Genomic DNA, 20,777 nt, shown 5'->3' on the forward strand with positions numbered 1-20,777 from the left:
TTACTATAGAATTAGGATCTAAACGTGCATTTTGAAAGAAGTAGGACTAAAGTGACACTGCCAAGAAACTTTTAGGAACTCTAGTGTATTTTTCTCGCCTGGCGGTTGGGACCTCAGTCGGCGTGGCATCGGTTAACGCGCCACATGGGCAGGTCAGCGAGCGCTTGTGAAAAAAGGACCTCGTATGAACCACTTACTAAAGAATTAGGACCTAAAGGTGCATTTTGAAAGAATTAGGACTAAAGTGACAAAACGACAAAACTTTTAGGACTTCCAGTGCATTTAACTCTTTTCGAATCTCTGCTAGATCTCCTGCCGACCAAACCGGCCGAGACAGCTGACACTGAAGTCTGAACACGTCGATCTCGCGTGCTGCATGTGTGCCGTTCCACTCCAGCTGTCGTACTTACTGATTTTGTTTCTTCAATTTCTCATATTTGCTGATCTAGAATGATCTTGCACCTCCGCCAATGCCGGGAGACGCCAAGGGAAAACCCACCGAAGTCGTGCGGTCGATGAAATCCAACAAAGGGCGGCGTCAAAGTCGAAGATAGATTTTTTTTTCAACTCATGCTTTCAAGAGTAGATTGGAGGATTTATCATTTATCCCCGTTAATTCCGGCGTAGCATCTATACTTTATACATGTGGTATATGTGAGTGTATGCGTTCTTCCTCTCTTTTTTTTTTGAGAAAGTGTATGCGTTCTTCCTGTGATCGACTATAGAAGGAAGAAAAGTTCCAAATTTCAGGCCAAACTTAAAGCTCGACGAGAAAACCCGGATAAAATGTTCCGTGCGCAAAGTATGCACATGCCGGGGCCAAAATTGCTGTACAAAGCTGGCTACACATGGCGGCCAGCGATCGCATCGCATTGCCTGCCTCTGCCTATTCGTCGTCCCTCCTGTCGATGAAGCTCAGGAGGAACCCGCTCACGATTCTCCTGGCGATTGGGTTGGGTATGTGGCGGCACAGCCGGCCGTCCACGTAGGCGACGACGCCTGAAGCCGCGAACCTGCCAACCGTCCACAGCCTGCCCTGCTTAACCAGGGCTCCTCCGCCGGACGACGATTCGCCTTCGTCTTCGCCTCCAGTGAGTTGTCCCTTCACTTTGGTCGTGGCCTCCGCTATGGCCTTGGTGGCCTCCTGGTGCAGCAGGCGCACCGCGAAGCTCACAAACAGGTGCTCGCACAGGGTGAGCACCGTCGGCGCAATCTTCCACTCCTGCAGGCAGCAACAGGTCCACATTTGTTTTCATGTCATGTTCCTCATCTGAGATATAGAATAAGAGAGCCCTCTCTGCCTCGACATTAGCGGTTTAGTGTCAATAGAAGAAACTTACAGGCTCATTTCGCAGACGGCGCCAAGACCGAACCGTAGAGGCGTCTCCTTTCAACAATGCCTTGCTCACGAGAAAGGCCTTCACGTTTTCCACAATTTCATTTATGAGAGCGCTATTCGGTGGTAGATTTTTTAGGAAAACCTGGAAAGGCAAAGTGCCGACGATGATGAGAACATGCGGTGTATAGAGAGCAAAGGCAAACAGACACAAGGAAATGAAGTTACCAGGTCATCAATCACCCTCACACGAAGGTACTCTTGTTTATACATGACATCCAGCATGGCTTGCAGGTACCCTTCGATGTATAGCTGAGCAGCGACAGAGGGCATGTTTAGAAAAAATAGTGTCATGTCGCAGTAAGTTGTGAACATAAGCCATAATAAGCTTCGAAAGTAATAATAATACTAATTAGGCAGAACCTCATCAAGTCCAGGGCTATGATCAAGTTTGATCTTTCTGTCTGGACCACCCTCCATTATAGCCTGCCCTAACACAGATGGCTCCATTGCCAACCTCAACATGCCTCTGTGGAAGCCGGTAACCTACGAAAGAGGAAAATTGCTTTATACTTTTTATTTATGACTGCAAGGCAGAAGTCCAATGTCCTGTGTAATCACATGATTCCTTTCAGAAAAGGGTGGACTTGGCAGGAGAGAGCAGGGATGTACGCCTGTACCATTCCATTTAAACCATTTGTTTCTGCTCCTTTCACAACGCTATCTGAAACTTCCGTGATAGCAGCAAAGAGAGCATTTGAACTTGCAGTTTTAACCTACAGAAGACCCAACATTAGATTAATCCATTAAAGGTCATTGTGGATCCAGCAAGTTTCAGAAGCTCACAGTTTTCCCAAGGTCACCAAGGTACCGCTTTGTTCCACCTGATTTCATATTTTTGCTTATAAACTTAAACATGCCTGCACAAGCCACAAATGAGGAAAGTCACAGAGTATTCTAGAAGAATCAGAAAATAAAGCCATAAATTTATGTCTATATCGAAGTATAAAATAGTCTAATTTTTAGATGAAAAAGATAGATATTATGATGGTGGTTGCCTAAGATAGTCAATGTTCCAACATAGTTCATGCCTCAGAAGAACATGCAAAGTCACGACAGAAAGAACCTCGAATAAACATCACAGTTAAAGTTTTGGCAGCAGACATCATTCAAAATAGGACAGGACCCTATAGATCAGTAAAAGTATCTTCTTAAAAAGAACGTGGATCTTGTTTGAAAGAATAATCCGATGATACTACAATTATCACGAATCTTTCTCCAAAGAACACATAACACATTTTACCTATGGTAAGCCCAGGGAGGTTGAGTGAGCCATCAGAAGGGTCAAAGAAAACATCAAGAACAGATGAAGCCGAGTCGTCAAACATCGAGGCGAAAGATGGAGGAAGCAACGAGCTTCCCTTTGTTACATAGATTGCCCTCAGGACATACCTATTATCAATTACTCCAGATTAGTCTTGTGTTTGGATAACCAAAACTGAACAGATAACACCATAAGAAATGGGAAAAAACAGTACAGCCATAGCTTTTGGACAAATAATCGTTGATGTACCATGAATAATGCTGGGCACATTTTAAAAATAGCTCACGGAATGTAACCAAAGCATGATTTAGGAGAACACCATTGAGCTCCACCGCTGAATTACTTATCTCGGGCACCTAGGAAAAGGAATAGGTAGAACAAAATGATTTTAAAGAACTAAATATGAATTGAGCACCAAGGAATAGTAACTCGAGAGCTGCTTTAGAAGTACCTTTACAACACTGTGCAATAGCGCTCTCAGAGCCTCTTGAGAAGAGCTGTAAGATGTCTGTGATCTTCCAGGACGAAAGCTTGCAATGATCTTTAGACATCAGATTCATAAACAAAACCCAATCATTAACTCAATATTAAAACTATAATGTCACAATCAAAGAAGATAAACAAAAGGAAAAGCAGGGCACCTTAATTGGATGTACTTCAAATTGTCTAAAATAAAATTGTGTGCTCGGTGTACCAGCAGGAGCAAGGGATGTTCTCCAAAATGGTACAAGCTTCATTAACGTTTCCTCATCAACCTTCAGATCAATCGGCTGTGACATCCTTTTTTTCGTTAGAGGGCTTATGATTATGGCATTTTGTAGTGAACAACAAAGGAACCGACTATAGAAACAAAAGAAGTACTCTAAGACCAGAATCTTCCAGGTATTAACAAGATGTAAGCACACTGATTTCATACCTGCAGAATTATGGAACAGTAGTGGACTTGTTTGACACTGGAATTCGATGAATTTAGTACACAAACTATACGAAGAATATTTTCATTGAGAGCATCACCCTGAAGCTTGTTCATCCTCAAAACTGATCCGAAGGAAGCTCCATCCCACTTTTCATCCACGTTTACTGACTGCAAGGATTTCATGTTTCAGAAAATAGAGCAAGTTTTGTTTCCACCCACACACAATCAAGTCAAATGTGGCGATCAGCATCCAGAATTAAAGTTACAAGGATCTATACTTACATAAACTGCAACATCCACATTCTTGTGTCTATCTGTGATAACTGAATCAGCAGATACACGCTGAAATGTTGCCATTAAGATTGTAGAGGGTGACTGAAGCACTTCGTCGCTCTTCGACAAGGAGAAAATTACAAGATAAAATAAATCAAAATAGAACTGCAAAAGTTAGAAATGATATCGTCATGCTCAGGCTGAGTGAACTTAGAAGAGAACAAACCTGGCCCTTATCAAGAAGATGAATACACATATAAGATATTCTGAACTGTGCATGTGCTATAGGCCGTTGAATTTTCTCAGCTTTGGGATTCTCTGCCTGTTCACATATCCGTAGAACTCTGGTTAAACCATCGGCATATACTTCATAGCCAATCTTAAACACCCTCAGTCCAAATGAATCATCAAATCCTTGTTTTTCTGAACTGAGTCCATTACTAAACGAGAAATCCAGATTGAGCCTGCTTCGCATCTTCAAGAATGGCTTCCATGGACTGATCTTATCAATTTTAATTTCACGGAGTGCTGGTGTATCTGTGGAAAATCAATCAGCAGGTTAGAAATATAATTAAAGAACATTGTGAGCAATTAAAAACAGTGTATGAAAGTTGATAGGGCCTCCAACAGTGTATCGGGTTTTCACCCATGCTCCGGTACAATGATGAACTCAAGAAGGGAGAAGTTCTATTACTGAAAAAAAGTTGATGCCCGCATGGGTAAACTAAGGCTCCCTAGTCTGTTGTTCGATCACTTGTGCTCTTCTGCGATTATTCTCTGTATAGTCCCTTTCTCGTAAATATACTGCCAGGGCCTTGTATACAATTTTCCCCTTGAGAAAACGAAAAATGGGCATGGATAAACTCTAGACTAGATGAGCTGAGCCAAGCACGTGCAAAAACCTAAGCACTAGTATGTACTAGAGTTAAGAGAAATATCTCACCAAATAGTGAAAGGCCTCTTAAGACGAGAATTCATGAGAATAACCAGACACATATCAACAACAATGTTTTCTTAACAATGAATAATTGTGTTGCACACCATTCTTAAGCCTTGTTCGGCAACGATCTATGGAGCGGAGCGCGCGGAGCTCGGTTCTAATCGCTCCCTAAATTATAGCCTGCATGCCACTCCGCTCCGAACCGGAGTTGCTGAGCGGAGGGATGCCGAACAGGCAGTTAGATATGGGGTTCATTTGTCTCCAGCATTAGCTTATAAGTAAACAAAAGCATAGATTACTTGGTAGGCATCAATATTGTAAATTGTGATATATTCACACACAATGTGATACGATAGATTGCTAACGTTTTCCACTCGTATAGATATAAAATTCACTTTCCATAAAGTAAGGTTCACAAACATCTGTTTACCATTCAAACACTAACTGGTGGAGTAACTGCTAGCTCGGTGCTCTATTCATTGATATTTCGAATTCGTGCTTTGCAGAGGCATGCAATATTTCAGTGGTGGAGTAGTGCAGCCCTTTGGGGACAGTAATCAGTTTCATAATTACTACAACCGGCAACATAACACATTTATCAACAGAGGTAACTCTTGGGAATTAGGATATAAGAACTTGCCAACAATGCGCACAACCAACTTCCGGGGTAAACTCGAGTCATCCCATGCATACTGTTCTGATTCTTGAGGGCCTAACATATCTGATTCGTCTGAATCCTAGAAAGTCCAGCGAAATTCAAGATTTTATCAATAATGTCACAATACATTGTAGTTCTGCTGATAAGATTATATCAAAGAATCTAGAAATATACACATACCTTCTGGAAATACATGATAGATGCTTTATTCAAGCAATTCTCTACCCGATATGGTAGTGCAACCTTTGGTGGCTTGGTGAAGTGTAGAACAAAAGATGTATTCTCTTGAACAACATCAACAGAAGCAAACTGTTTCAGCTTCCCGTCTTGTAAAGTGTCTTTGTTAATCCCATCTATTACCATATCTTCTGATCTTCTAAACTTCATAAAAAAACGGCCGATTGATGAAACACAAATTGGTCCAGACCAACCATACCCTGTTTCTTTTGGACAAAACTGGATAAAAATGAGTGAATCCTCGGATACATTTTTGTGCTTCTTAAGAAACAAATCAAAGTAGTTTCCTTCTCGCTTTTTTCCAGGTTTCCATGTCTGTAAGGTAGCCCTCTGTTTAGCTTCAATTGTCAATCCATCTATGTCATCCTAGTCAAATGACAACCAAATTCATGAGTACCAAATGAGACTGCAATCACAAACCAGTAAATACTTGTCAGAGCAAAAATGAAACACCTGAACAAGACATTGGCGAACAGCAACTGCAGCAGCAGACTCATTTGAGATCACATATCTTGGCACGATTAATACAACTTGTGATGACACATGCAAGCCATAAATAACAGGTTGTAAAGACATGCCGAAAGCTGCCATCCGATGGGGAAATATATCATCGTGGATCTCAAGAAAAAATTCAGTGAAACCAGATAATGCTTCTAAATCAATAAATGCTTCTGATCCTTTCTCGTCATGCAGGCTTATTCGCAGTTTATTTGACCTGTCATGTGTCAGATTGTCAATTTACATAGTTAAACATGTTTGCAGACTTGGTGCCAGAGAAGGCATAGATAATCACAAACTGCTCTATATAGGCACTACAGATAAACCAAATGAACACAATCCTGGCTTTCCCATACTTGCATTTACATAACCAAATATCATCAAGACATAGAGCAATGTGGCAATCTTTCTAAATCAGAAAAAATACAACAACAACAACAACAAAGCCTTTAGTCCCAAACAAGTTGGGGTAGGCTAGAGATGAAACCCATAAGATCTCGCAACCAACTCATGGCTCTGGCACATGGATAGCAAGCTTCCACGCACCCCTGTCCATAGCTAGCTCTTTGGTGATACTCCAATCCTTCAGGTCTCTCTTAACGGACTCCTCCCATGTCAAATTCGGTCTACCCCGCCCTCTCTTGACATTCTCCGCACGCTTTAGCCGTCCACTATGCACCGGAGCTTCTGGAGGCCTGCGCTGAATATGCCCAAACCATCTCAGACGATGTTGGACAAGCTTCTCTTCAATTGGTGCTACCCCAACTCTATCTCGTATATCATCATTCCGGACTCGATCCTTCCTCGTGTGGCCACACATCCATCTCAACATACGCATCTCCGCCACACCTAACTGTTGAACATGTCGCCTTTTAGTCGGCCAACACTCAACGCCATACAACATTGCGGGTCGAACCGCCGTCCTGTAGAACTTGCCTTTTAGCTTTTGTGGCACTCTCTTGTCACAGAGAATGCCAGAAGCTTGGCGCCACTTCATCCATCCGGCTTTGATTCGATGGTTCACATCTTCATCAATACCCCCATTCTCCTGCAGCATTGACCCCAAATACCGAAAGGTGTCCTTCTGAGGTACCACCTGGCCATCAAGGCTAACCTCCTCCTTACACCTAGTAGTACTGAAACCGCACATCATGTACTCGGTTTTAGTTCTACTAAGCCTAAACCCTTTCGATTCCAAGGTTTGTCTCCATAACTCTAACTTCCTATTTACCCCCGTCCGACTATCGTCAACTAGCACCACATCATCCGCAAAGAGCATACACCATGGGATATCTCCTTGTATATCCCTTGTGACCTCATCCATCACCAATGCAAAAAGATAAGGGCTCAAAGCTGACCCCTGATGCAGTCCTATCTTAATCGGGAAGTCATCAGTGTCGACATCACTTGTTCGAACACTTGTCACAACATTATCGTACATGTCCTTGATGAGGGTAATGTACTTTGCTGGGACTTTGTGTTTCTCCAAGGCCCACCACATGACATTCCGCGGCATCTTATCATAGGCCTTCTCCAAGTCAATGAACACCATATGCAAGTCCTTCTTTTGCTCCCTATATCTCTCCATATGCAAGTCCTTCTTTTGCTCAGAAAAAATACAAAATGAAGAAAATATTCATTTGAATTGACACATCTGCAAAGGTCCACTAAAGCTGTTATGAAGTCCTATGGCTGGAATCAGCTGGTTCCGATTTTCTCAGTCAGTTGCACGAACTACAGTAATTATTCTCTACTGTTTTACATAGAATGCACAGGTTGTTAGAACTAAAGATGGGGGGAACTTAAAACCTTGATAGTCAACTCAGGTCCGGCCAGTTCATGCCTTTTGGACATGGATTACAATAGAGAATGTCCCTTCAGTATATATATTTCCCTGATGTTTTACCAATCCCAAGAAATTATTGCAAAAATAGTACTGTTTGAGTTAGCATTGTTAAGCTTCATGCACTAGCCAATGCAACCAAAAATCCAAACTGATGGAAAGGGCCAGGCAATCCACATATACACTTCAACAGCCCCTCACGTGTGAGGCGGGAAGTCAACACGTGAATAGACTCAGAGGTATGGCTCAAGAGGGCTATACGTGGACACAGAGGGGGCAACAACATTTTTTAGATAAATTGTGAAAACTAGGACTTGAACTCAAGACCTTAGGCGCTGATATCATGTTAAGCTTCATGCACTAGCCAACACAACAAAAAGTATGAACTGATGGAAAGGGCTAGGCAATCCATCAACAAGCATTATGACAGCACAACAGGTAGCAATCAAGTACGGAAATTATTGACAATTTGCAGAGACACTATGATATAAACCCGGAACTAAATGAATGTTATACCAGCTCTAATGGATTGCCTTTTGTGCCTGAGCTACTGGATTACATCAAGGATTAACAAACAAATGAACAAAACTCAGGGTGATTGCTTGCTTACTTTGTAAACCAGGAGCTCATTGACATTGAGGGCAAAATACAACCATTCTGTGGAGGAAGATTAATATTGCCTTTTCCAATTTCAAACCTGCAATAAATCAGCACCATATGAGCAACTCTGCAAGAATGCTTACCAATTATTTAGCATTACATTCAGCATCACATACGCGGGTAGTGGTTTTTGACCAGAAGCTGTGCACAGCAAGGGGTAGTCACTTGTATTTTGTAGTGTATATCTTGTGAAAAGAGCAACCTGAACAATCAAAAGATCAGTCATCAGGTACATCATTTTGATATCATCAAATTTTGTAAAGCATGCAGTATCAGCAGATATCACTGGAAAGTGAAAAACATAACGTCGCCTCATTCTACCTCCAGCAAGCCTTTCTCCTGACGCAACAGTCTTAAAGAAGAATGAAACTTCCCAGGAACAAACTCTAATTCTAGATCAAGGAATTGAGCTCGAGCTGTCTGCTTTTGCATTCTCTTGGCCCAATCGGCACTATTAGCTGCCTTGGACTTTGAACCATATGAAATTAGTGTGACTGAAAAATTAAACATGGCAGGATTCACATAGAAATAAGCGCTTGAACCACTTGTAATTGTTGCCTCCTTTCCAATGAGGCCAAAATTATCGTCTCTGGTATTCTCTACAATATCATAGTACAAAACACTAAGTTAACATAGCATTTCTTTTGTTTGCTTTCTTCAACAGTTAAATGCTAATAGAATAAGACTTTACCCGGTTTGGAGTCAGTCAGAAGCACATGTATGTCTGTCTGCAAGAAATTGTACACTTGAACAGTCGGGTATATAAAAATTTCTCTTTGCAGCTGTAATGCCACTGATGCACTCCTGCCAGACACACGAGTACCATTTGTAGGCTGCAAAGGCACATCTCTAGCCAGAGTATGAATCAAAAAATAAAGATCCGTCACATGCTGACCATCAACGGAAACAGGGCAACTCAAAGAACTGAAAGAAGACTTCATGGAATCAATACTGAAGGCTTTTCTTATGTTGTAATTAAGTTTTTCTATAACACCAGATATGCGAACTGCTTTTTCACCGGTTATGTCTTCTGACCATTGGAATAAAGTTGCATGGCTCAGATTTGAGTGTTCGGACATCTCAGGTCTAATTGACAGCATAAAATTTCCTGAAATTCGAGAACAATAGTTAGAGAAGTGCCCCTCGGAGCTACAGAAATAAAGAAGAAACATATTTGGTTGTTCGATAAAAGGTGCAACCGTAAGGAATTGAACTACGTACAACACAAGATGGCATATTTCGTGGGGATGAGTATGAAGTTCACTACGCATGCATTATCCATATCACGCTACTATGTAAGTCATAAATGAAAGTTACGACCACTGTCCAGGGCAGTATTATTGTTAGAATGCACAACAGAAACCATTGCACAAATCATATTAAGAAAGCAGACGGAGACTCGCAAAAAAAGGAAGTTAATGTCTGAAACAGACCCGATAGTTATAGTTTGGACAAAGGAAATTTACCAAATTATATAGATATTAAGAACATTTTATCACCTCATTCCTACATATTTTCTTACACACCAATGCAGTAAGTCATGAGATATTAGATCACACATAGCAGATGATAATGTTATGCCAAGGAAAGGTACAGTTACTTGCCAAGGGCTAGAGACATCAGCGCTTTTTTGGATCCTCCAGATAAATTCATAGCGTCAAGTACTCCAGTAGATTCATCAACCATGTCACCGCTTCGAACTGTGACAAGCGCAGCCTCTTCATTCTCATTTTGTGGCCTCTGAAACCGAAGTTCAAGGGGAAAGTCACTCTTATTATATATCCTCAACAAAGGTTGGACTGAAAGCGATAGACCTTCCTGCAACTAGTCAACAATTAACAATGAGAAAACACGATCATGAAATATTCAGTGGCTAACATAAAATACAGAAGCATTTGCTTTCCTACCACAGAATTCTGGGACACCTTGACCACAACAAATGGTCCAGAGAAGCGTCTTGAATCTACAGTGCTCAGAGGAACAAAAACATCACAGTAAAATACAGTAATCACTCCACAAATAAAACTGAAAGTAACTGTTAGAAGCCTAGAACATGGCTTGCCAGTCAGACTTCCGAGTCTAACAAGACAAGACAATAGAATATATACATTCCCAGTTCTTAAATGGAGAACCCATTGCCTTCAGAATGGATTGGTATCATGTATATCAAATTTTGTTAAACAGAACAAGTATATCAGGGTACAAGAGTGTCCTTGTGTACAAGTCCATGAGCAACTTTCCTTGGAAATACATGTATAAACTCTTTAAGCTGAGGTATACCACAAGATTATACCAGGAATATAGCGTTGTGTGTAAACAAGACATAGTTAATTTTAACACTGCTTATCTGAAACAAATAACCATAATCCTCTACAAGAAGAGTTCAAAGATAAGAGTCTTTGAATCAAGCAACAAAAGCCTTGAAACTAGACGATTTACAGAACAGAAATCTAAAATCCAACCCTGTGGTGTTGAACTTTGATGAATATAGTTGTGGAAAGAAGTACCTTTGAGAGACGATGCTAGGGTTCTCCATGCGTAGATGCCAGACTCATGGAGAGGAATATTGATTGGAGCAGTTGAAAATGCCCCTTCCTTGAATAAAGAAATAGAAACTAAGCTCTGATCATGTGGGCGATTATCATCAAATACAAAATTCCTGTAGTAGAAGGCAACATAAGAAGAACGTGAGAAAATAACAAAAGAGCATTGCAATAATAGAAAAGGAACCAAAACTATTACAAATACTTTAAAAGGGCGTGAAAGCCAGACTCATCAGTGCGGAAACAGTGAAGGACAATTTAAAGGCACCAAAAACTTTGGTCAAGAGCTGAATGTCTATTCTGAGAATCAGCACAAATGAGGTTCTAAATATCGAAAGACTAAAATCGCAAGCATGCTCTATAAATGTTACTCCATCTGGCTTCCTAAACCTACACCACATTTTATGATTAAACACCTGCAGGACTATTTTAGTCATACACCATTTGTTGGTGACAATGTACAGAATGTATACCTTGCTAAGATGCTGAAAAAATAAATTGTTTAGATAAGCAACAAAATGAACAGACCTCAAGAAAACTGAAGTCGACTGTTGTCCAGGAACTATTGCGTCCCCATTATTTTGAAAATGACATACAAGTGCCAGCCTTGAGTTATTCTCTATCTGCAGAAGTAATGGGTATATGCTCATAGAACAGTAAACTAGAATCCACTATGAAACTAAAATCAGAAGCATTGATGCATGGTGCAACACATAACCTCTGAAACAAAGTCTAGCATATGGTAAGCCCCAAAAATCATCAATCAAACATATCATTTCCAAGACTGTAACAATATTTATATAGAACAGTTCAAGTTCAAACCTTGCAGCAGTTAGGAAAAATAGCTGAGTTTCTCACAGCATATGGACCCATCAAGCCTAACTTCCCGACCAAATAAAGCAGCATGTCAACTGAAAGCTCATTTATGAAAATATCCACCTGCAAGAATGAAGGAGATGCAAAATCATGTTACAGAAAAATAATTTTGACTAGTTCAAAATAGGCATATTAATAAAGAATTGAACCTGCTTTAAATGAAAGAAGAAACGCAGTGGGGTCCTGCTACGTCTAGTAACTGAATCTTGGTTGAAAAATCTAAATCGTAAGAACACATAGGAAGTGATAGGTGAGATAAGGTCCTCCCTGTATGTAAGATAGAAATAACTCAGATTCCAATCTCCAACTCAACATTGAAAAAACAACTAAAAACAGCATTAGTCAACATAGCAATGACTATTGAGAATTTAGCACAACACATACCACATATTTTTGCGGGCATCGAAGTACTGCCCTGAAACTTTGAATGAACTTAGAATCCTGATCTTGGATGGGTATATTTGTGTGACAACACGGATATCATTTATGCAGTTTTGGACCAGTGGAAAAACATCACCAGTATCAAACACTTCATGCGTAATGGTAAAAACAATCTTATCAATACTGATGGTTATATGTTGTGAACTTGCAACAGTTTCCAACCTATCCATTACAGCAGAAGGCAACTCATCTTCCACATCCAAATAAGAGTTACCATCCAAGTTCATATTGGGAACAATGAGCCTTGCAACATCAGAGAATAGAGATTCATCCAAAATCTTCAACTTAAATGGATTTCCTGGCTTTTTCACAAACTCCAGTAGACCATCCACAAATGCAATGCCATAATTGTTTTTCTTGTTCACAAGATGGTAAGAACTACTTGAAATAACCTTGCAAGAATTACCATCATCTTCGTCATCCTCAAAACTATCAAACCCGAGAGGAAACAAGCTCCACAGTGAACAAGGCTTGTCAACAAATGAAGAAATTTCAACCAAATCTGATCCTTGGGAGAAACTAAGGGCCAGCTCTTTGCCTTCATCAGTTTTTGCACATAAAGATAAAAGAGAAATATATGGTGTGTCTGACCCCCATCTCTTATGGTGTTTCACCTGAAAATAGGTCAAAATGATTTTACACCCGTGCACATTTTCTACATCATCCAGTCAGCTGAATATTATTAGTGAGAAATTCATAACTGTATTATAGGTACAAATACCTTAAATAATGCATGTTCACCAGCAAGGGAATAATGGTATGCACCGACCACTTGATACTTCATTCCAATATTTTTGACTGATACATACATCTGTTGATCAAGATCTCGTATAGCCACAATTGCTCCTATTGTGACAGTAGTACATGGGTTAGCACAGTGAATTTAAGTGACAAGAATCAAGTTGATGTCATTAAGGATAACTACCATCAGGTATAGTACAATCTATATTATCCAGCTGTTCTTGCTGAGTGGTGTCACCAATCTGTATTTCCTTCTGAGTTGCAGTAGAACTCAGCATTCCATGGAAAGGAGCAAGTAATGACGAGATCATCTGCATAGATCCAGATAGTTAACTCATAGAAGAAAATGTGTTGTATATTGTATGAAAGGTAAACCCTAGACAACCTTAAATCGCAGTATAGAATGATAGGATGATCAGAGATTTCATACTGCAATGGATGAATTTCCATGTTCCTTGCAGGACATATTATATCCAAAAGTGTGTATTTGTCAAAGAAGTGGATACAAATGGTGTATATTCGCAAAAGAAGTAAATTTGATGAGAATAACTATTAAAAAAGTAATCCTGGTTAAGTGGAGCAAATTACACACAGCTGTAAATAAGGTGCTAGCCTATAATATGACATGCTTCAAGGAACAATAGGATAGCAACAGTGGCAATATACAGGTATAACCATGGAGCTTCAGTGTTGAACACAAATTTGACCAGAACTTCCAAATTCATTTTCTACAGGATCTAAAACAGGATGCTGAAGGGCTATCTCATAATTTAGCACTAGCAATTCCTATAAATTGTAGAGAAAGCACAGAAGAGCAGGAACATCTAGCTAGTATTGGTAATAAAAAAAACTACCAACTCCAAAAGATGGCAGGTAAGATTGAGAAATCACCTCAATGCTTGATAATGATATTGTCACCTCCAAACCAGAAACAAAACCGTTTCCACAATAATCACCACTTAAACACATCAAATTAGAATCTCTATCCAATTGTTTTTTCTCTATCTTAAGAGAAGTAGAGAAATGGCTGAGGATATAACTCTTATGTGAAGAAAATTCAAGTGTATGGCCTGTTGAACTTTCTAATGTAGAAGTTGAACTTGCAGGAGCATCACGATCATGGGTAACACCATTATCCGCTTCTATAAATGGAAGATATTCTTGAATTTCAGACTGAGATGTAAGAACAGTAGACTTTCTGGACCGAAAACGGGGTGCTGGCACATCTCTCAATTGTTCATGGGCACTCTTGGGCATACTACTAATAGTGGAGACTGAAAGACACTTCACCTCAAACAAAATCTTCATGCCAAAATTCAATAGTTGAAAACTTGCGTCAACTTCGAGAGTTAATCCCTGATATGTACCTAAGTGCATGGAAAGAACATTAAATTATCTGAAAAAAACAGGTTAAATTCTCTCCTTGGCAGTGCATTAAAGTGAATGAGTTTATAAGCTCAGTTACCAGGTTCATCCGCAACAGCAAGTGTAATAGAAATCCGAGATAAATCAATATCTAGACATTTGATAGCATTCAAATGGGATTCCTCACTTTGTGAATGAACACCTAAAGACACCGGTGATACTTCCCCCTGTGTATAACCGTTGATCACATTAGGGTCACTTTTTGCAGAGACTGAAGTTACTGATTCTTTGGCTAAATTTGAAGTTGCCCACACTGGGAGATCCATAAGCAGCCAAAAATAAATTTTGCAACAGAAAACAAGCTTAGCTAAGAAAATTGTTTCAAGAAAGATCAAGCCACCCTGCAAATCAAAGTTATTGAGAATGTCTTAGTATTAAAATAACCAGAAAAGGTGTTACTTGGGAACAATTGAGAGAGAATATTGATTTCTCTAACCTGGATTTTGCATTTGAAAATTTGAAGATTATCATCGATCAACAGAGAGATTTTCTGTCTACTGGGTTGATTGACTTCAGTTAAATAGTTGTGAACCCTATAGTCTCCAATATAAACCTCTGTAAATTCAATTTCAATAGAATAGCAAATTCCCAAAGAATCAGAAACACGACCACTTCTAGATTCATCTTCCATTTTCACAAGGGTCAAGCTATCTTTAGTGGGCCCAGCACGCAGATGGAAGGTGCATTCTGTTATAATGAACTGGTTCTTGTTATACGGTAAACTACTAAGCATAGTTGTGTATTCAACTTGGTTCTCGAATACCACAGACTGAATTCCGGATAAACTAACAAGGATGTCTGTACATTGTCCACCAAGCAGAAGTTTCAAAGAAGAACTTCTGATGCAGAACCCAACACCCAAAGCTAACATATCATGCAATTCCTGTGTTGTTATTCCCTCAAATATAGGAGAGCTGCTGATGTAGTTTATGGTGTTGTTGACAAAGACGGCAGGATTCGGAAAAAGTCCACCACGTGAAGTACTAAAGATGATGTATGTTGGTTCCACTTCAACTATGAGTTCTGTATGAGAGTCAATTGATTCTTCCTGGGCAATACGATCAATGCCAAGATCTCTTGTGCTCCCCACCACAGTTTTATTGCAGAACGATGCTAGCCTTCCAATAAAATCTTGGGAATACTTAACATTAACCAAGTCAGAATTCAATGCCACCAGATGCATACTTTCAATAAGCTGTAACGATGGCATACTGTTACTGACCACAACAACGGGCATAGGATAGAATACCAAGCACAGAAAAATTAACAGCAATGGGAATAGAACTAGTTTTTTATTTGTCATTTATAATCTGGAATCTGACATGATTCTGCATCCAAGTCGTGCACAATTCAGCTCTTGTATGACTACACATCTAACAATTGCCACAAGTAACAAAATATCATAGGTCACTATGTTTACTGAAAAAATTCTACAAAATGTCCTTAGATTCCATAACGTTGAAAAACTTATAACTTGTGCACGCACAAACCTGGCAAACAGTAAACAATTCATCCATGTAGAACAAAGCTATGCAACCAACAATTCCTCCTCCTAAGTTCATTGACAGAATGTTTCTGTCTGCGAAGAAGGAATGCACATACTTCCTGGAAGGTGCACATAGAAAAGGATTGTCAACAGAAAAATCTTTGACGAAACACACTCGACTCATGATAATTCAGGCCATGGCAGCTAATTTTTGATTTAAGAGTTAATTGTAAAAATGCTGAGCTTCAAGTGTTGAGGAACAATTTTAAAATATATAAAAGAAACTAACAGTATATTCATTGCAATTTCTTGGAATAGACGCTATTTCACACAACTCTTAAGAAAACCATTTAAACCCAATGCCTCATACTAGACCCCAAAAGTAACAGTTCAGATGATGTACTAAATCAAAATATTTTCAGATTCATAAGTCCATGAAAATGAAGATTAAATTATACCTGCCTGTTGACAGTTGGAAATTGGCCGACATTGGTCCAAATACATGACACTGATGATTGGTCTCTAAATTATCTATCAGGAGAGTTAGATTAGCCAATTTGAAGTAAGCATCCAACTCAATATTCTCTGGATAAACATGTCTTGCACTACTTCCGGTTGCAGGATAAACAGGTTCTTGCACCTCCTTCATGCAAAATGTACTATGTGATTCCTTGACATGTGAATTAGATCTCGGTGGAGTAGATAGAGATGCTGGCCACATGGCACATTCAACATATGCCAGACTGAGAACTATGCAGGATGTCCTGCTATTCATCCGAGAAAATAGGGGCACATACTTATTTTTGCAATTTTGCAACAAATTGTTTTTATCAAAGGATAACCGGATACTGGGACCAGCAATCAGTGCTTCAATCTGGAGGGTATTTCCTGGAATAGCATCTGACATCACAATATTCATTATCTGAGTGAATGATCTCAGTTTATCAAGAACTCCACTTGCAGGTGTTATAGAGGCACCAGGAATCGGAAGGTTTGGTATATTTCTGTTTAGCTCTTTCAGATGTTTGTAATGCATGAACTGTCTATGCAGCATATAGGTAGATGAAGCACACTGATAATCCAAATCAAGGTTTAGTTTACCGACTGTAAATCTGCATTGGTGAAACCCACTTATATTTTGGTAAGGATCAACAACGTATGATTTGACTTCAAAAATAACAGAAGGCTTTTCATGATGTATCACACCAGATTCATTGTATAAATTGCTGATTAACATCCATTCCCTCCACAGTTTCTCCATACCACTCCGTAGAACAGCAGTGGACGAACCATCACTGTGGGGAAATTCATCAGATTGTTTTTCGGAAAATGGGTGCATACTGGCAGAATCACTCCAGAGGATCATCTTTGAATCAGTGTCTTCGGCAAACTCTGCAGTTTTAAAAGATGAATTCCTCCCAAGTGTGTTGCTATTATCCGCTCGTGACAACTTCGGCACACCAGCGAGAAAAACCTTCAGTTCTCCAGCAACAAAAAACAGCGATTGTGTGATGCAACCAGCTGAGTAAAGTAAGCATGATGATTTTATCACCAAATGTATCGAAGGTAAATCACTGTGATAACTCTTGCTTCCATTGTTTAACTTTTTCATGCCGATGGAGTGATCAGCAATAGGTAACAGGATTACAGAGAGTTCTCCAAGGTGAATTCCGAGCTGAAACTCCATGTCTGAATCATGAGAGAAACCAGGAAAAATGTGTGCACGGGATCTACATGTTTTGTTTCCAGAATCCCTAGCTCTGAACACTGACCAGAATGCGAATACAACAAACCTCCATAAATATAAAAAAGGAGAGAGAATTTTCATTATGGAAGAAACCAGAAGCGTTTTTGATGATTCTTGTTTGTTCTGTTGCTGTGATATGGCAAGTTTTGAACGGGCAGCACGTCGTGCTCTAGCAATAGCTTCTGCAGGAACTTTCTCCTCCAACTCAAGAACAATTACCCAATGATCTCTGATAGCTCCCAACATTTTCCTGTTCCTTGACACCCTACCACAATTCTTCTTTATCACCTTGTCAGAGGGATATCCGACTAATGATAACAACAACACATAAGCATGAACATAGTGCTGCCAATAAGTAGCACAGCTTAAGGCCTTGCTTAAAGAAAATCTGTGGCCTACTATTGGACTGTCAAGCTTTTGCATAGCAATTTGCCAGAGCTCCCTACCACTCCTAGTCTTGTAGTGTTCCTTTTGACTTGTAATGTCCAAAATCACCATCAACGAAGGAATAGCTTTTGGTGAAATTTTGCAGCATGCACTGGGAACATGGATGCTAAAAGCAGCAAGTTGGAGATTATCCAGTCTAGCACAAGCAGATAAGCCTGTAAAAGATGCAGTGCAATCTGTACAATCATTCTCCTTCATCACAAACTCAAAATCATTACATTTAACAAGAAGGTGATTCTTCTTTATTGATGATATAGAAGAGCCAACTAATCCTCTGAACAGAGAACTGCGAGAAACAAGCTCAGGACCTAACTGTAAGTCAGTTGCCCTCAATACCAAAACATGGGAGCCATCAAGATACCGAACTTGTATTGTGATATCATCAATCCGCACCTGACTACAGTTTAGAAGTACACTGGCAAATCCCGAGGTAAACTTATCTTCCAGGGAGCTAACTAGACCTTCAATCATCTCATGCAATATTTCACCCTAACAAATAGTACAAGGCACAGCTTTTGATCAAATTTGTAAGCAAGCATCGTAGTAATATAACTAAAAATATGAGTGCTAGTGATGATTAACACAGAAGGAACTTTGCATACAGAAGCAGTCTGTCTAAATGACTGATTAGTGTAACCTACAAGTACAGAAAGCATTTTTGAAACCCCACAGTTACGTAACCTAACCATAATATACTTAGCATCTATGTATTAGCATTGCACAGATACATCGAGTGGGGTACCATCGGCAGTAAGTACACGCGTTAACTTCTTGCTTCAGCAGTCACATTTTTGTTCCAGCATAATGCAGGTGTGGTACATGTCCTTATCACTAAGGCATGTCGAATTATCACCTCCACTGCAGAGAATTGACAGGAAATACAGAAGCGCTGGCATACATCCCCTAGAAGAAGAGGATCAAAGACTCACAATCAAATGCGAGCATTGGCATGCTAATCGAAACGCAGGTGCTTTGTGATCGACAGTTGTTTCGCATTCTACAGAGATTAGGACTTGAAAATAATTGTGGCTGGGCATAATGCAAGCATGAATTTTGTACCTGAGGGTCAATTGATGCAATCACTCTCTTCTTCTCCTTGGATACCCATTCCTTGATGTCTGGCCGCTGCTTCCGCGGTGCAGGCTCCCTTCAGGATTACAAAAAAATGACGTCAGACCTCAGACAAACACAATGCCATATGTAATGAACACAATGACATCATACGTACCCACTGTCTCCCTGATACTACAGCCGCTACTAATTCATTGCCACGATAGCACGCGGGAGCTGCGGGGCAAGAGGATACCTGAGGGTGAGCGAGACGTCGACACCGCGCAGGACTGCGGCGAGCGCGGGGGCGCCCCAGGGCGAGACGGCGAGCTCGACCTCGGCGACGGCCGCGCGGTCGACCCTGGCGGGGAAGGAGTCCGGCGCGGAGAGCGCCGCGGCGCCGAGCTGGAGCCCACGCGCGACGGCGCGGGAGCGGAGCGGGCCAAGCTCCACCCGCAGCTCCGCCGGGTCAGCCACCAGCCACGGCCGGAGCGCGGCCAGCAGCCGCGAGCGCGCCGCGTCGGCGAGGCCCATACGGGGATGGTTTAGGCCCGGGATTCCATGGATGAGGAAGCGCAGAGCGGAGGATGCTTCGGAGGTGAGGTGATCGGGGTTTCGAGTTCGAGAGGCGGGGGTGAGTCCGGATTGGAGCGGTTGGGGGTTTGGGGGGCCGGGGAGGTTTGTCGGCAGGAAGGCGATGTTTTGGATCATTTGCTGCCTCGCCTAGTTTTTTCTATAGACAAGTTCATTTTAGAATTCTGTTATGGAAAATGTTAAAAATATGATGTCCGACGACCAGACTTTCCATGCAAAAACAGATAAAATTGTCATGTTTATGTATAGGATTTGCCATATTATTAGTCATGTAGAGTAAAAAAAATAACATGTTGCATCGAATATGTAGGATCCGACATAGATGGAGTTCATATCAGATTTATCCGTTGTTATAAATTTCACGTTACACACTTAAACTTATTTTTGTTTTGATTCACTGTAGACCTTATCATATGTCAGGCGGACTTAAAAAGCATGAACCCCAAACTGCAAACCTGAGCCCAACATGAAGCATGAAAATGATCCTTTCCTCGAACTCGGTCGGGAAACAAGCTCAAAGCCCGAAAGCTCGGTCCAGATGTTGCTTCCTATTTTGCACACGTGTAGACTTGACTCGAAAACCAGTCGTCTAAGCAATTTCAACTTATGCAATGTCAATTTTTAGGCTACCCAATCAGCTTATGTAATGTCACCGGTTTTCGACATAGCTTTGCACTTATCCATGCGCTTAACCTCCTCCTTATCTATCTTCAGGATCATGGGTACCTACGGGGCCTAAAAA

At 40.6% G+C, this 20,777-nt stretch overlaps 1 protein-coding gene across 3 annotated transcripts; it reads right to left on the reverse strand.

The window, feature by feature from the left end:
* Positions 1 to 724: 724 nt before the first annotated feature.
* Positions 725 to 20,108, reverse strand: LOC125507942. Of its 3 annotated transcripts, none has more exons than XM_048672477.1 (36): positions 19,698 to 20,103; positions 19,451 to 19,538; positions 16,656 to 18,880; positions 16,202 to 16,316; positions 15,148 to 15,906; positions 14,752 to 15,052; positions 14,178 to 14,653; positions 13,471 to 13,597; positions 13,267 to 13,391; positions 12,489 to 13,159; positions 12,254 to 12,371; positions 12,051 to 12,167; positions 11,757 to 11,851; positions 11,193 to 11,344; positions 10,593 to 10,648; positions 10,290 to 10,503; positions 9,377 to 9,793; positions 9,007 to 9,284; positions 8,802 to 8,887; positions 8,636 to 8,722; positions 6,138 to 6,399; positions 5,628 to 6,050; positions 5,430 to 5,526; positions 4,076 to 4,386; positions 3,859 to 3,969; positions 3,577 to 3,744; positions 3,302 to 3,430; positions 3,112 to 3,201; positions 2,910 to 3,016; positions 2,640 to 2,788; positions 2,183 to 2,256; positions 2,017 to 2,112; positions 1,760 to 1,882; positions 1,565 to 1,648; positions 1,341 to 1,481; positions 725 to 1,222 (listed from the first exon to the last, which is right to left on the reverse strand). In XM_048672477.1, the coding sequence occupies exons 1-36, from the start codon at positions 19,973 to 19,975 to the stop codon at positions 887 to 889; spliced, it is 9,486 nt and encodes a 3,161-aa protein (XP_048528434.1). In that variant the 5' UTR covers positions 19,976 to 20,103; the 3' UTR covers positions 725 to 886. The 3 variants fall into 3 exon arrangements, 2 of the variants coding, with proteins under 2 accessions (XP_048528434.1, XP_048528433.1); XM_048672476.1 differs by having other exon boundaries at positions 10,290 to 10,509; XR_007283152.1 differs by lacking the exons at positions 725 to 1,222; positions 1,341 to 1,481; positions 1,565 to 1,648; ... (7 more) ...; positions 3,577 to 3,744; positions 3,859 to 3,969 and having other exon boundaries at positions 4,126 to 4,386; positions 5,220 to 5,526; positions 10,290 to 10,509; positions 19,698 to 20,108.
* Between the last annotated feature and the right edge of the window lie 669 nt (positions 20,109 to 20,777).

Source organism: Triticum urartu, chromosome 5 (genome assembly GCF_003073215.2).
Source record: "Triticum urartu cultivar G1812 chromosome 5, Tu2.1, whole genome shotgun sequence".
NCBI classification, from domain to species: Eukaryota; Viridiplantae; Streptophyta; class Magnoliopsida; order Poales; family Poaceae; genus Triticum; species Triticum urartu.

Excerpts from the sequence above, each read along its gene's own strand:
- LOC125507942 (XM_048672476.1), bottom strand. The coding sequence starts at position 19,975 with ATGGGCCTCGCCGACGCGGCGCGCTCGCGGCTGCTGGCCGCGCTCCGG. Across the intron at positions 11,852-12,050 it reads TTTTTCCTAACTGCTGCAAG|ATAGAGAATAACTCAAGGCT; the intron begins GTTTGAACTTGA and ends TTACTTCTGCAG. Across the intron at positions 9,285-9,376 it reads TCTGACTGACTCCAAACCGG|AGAATACCAGAGACGATAAT; the intron begins GTAAAGTCTTAT and ends ATGATATTGTAG.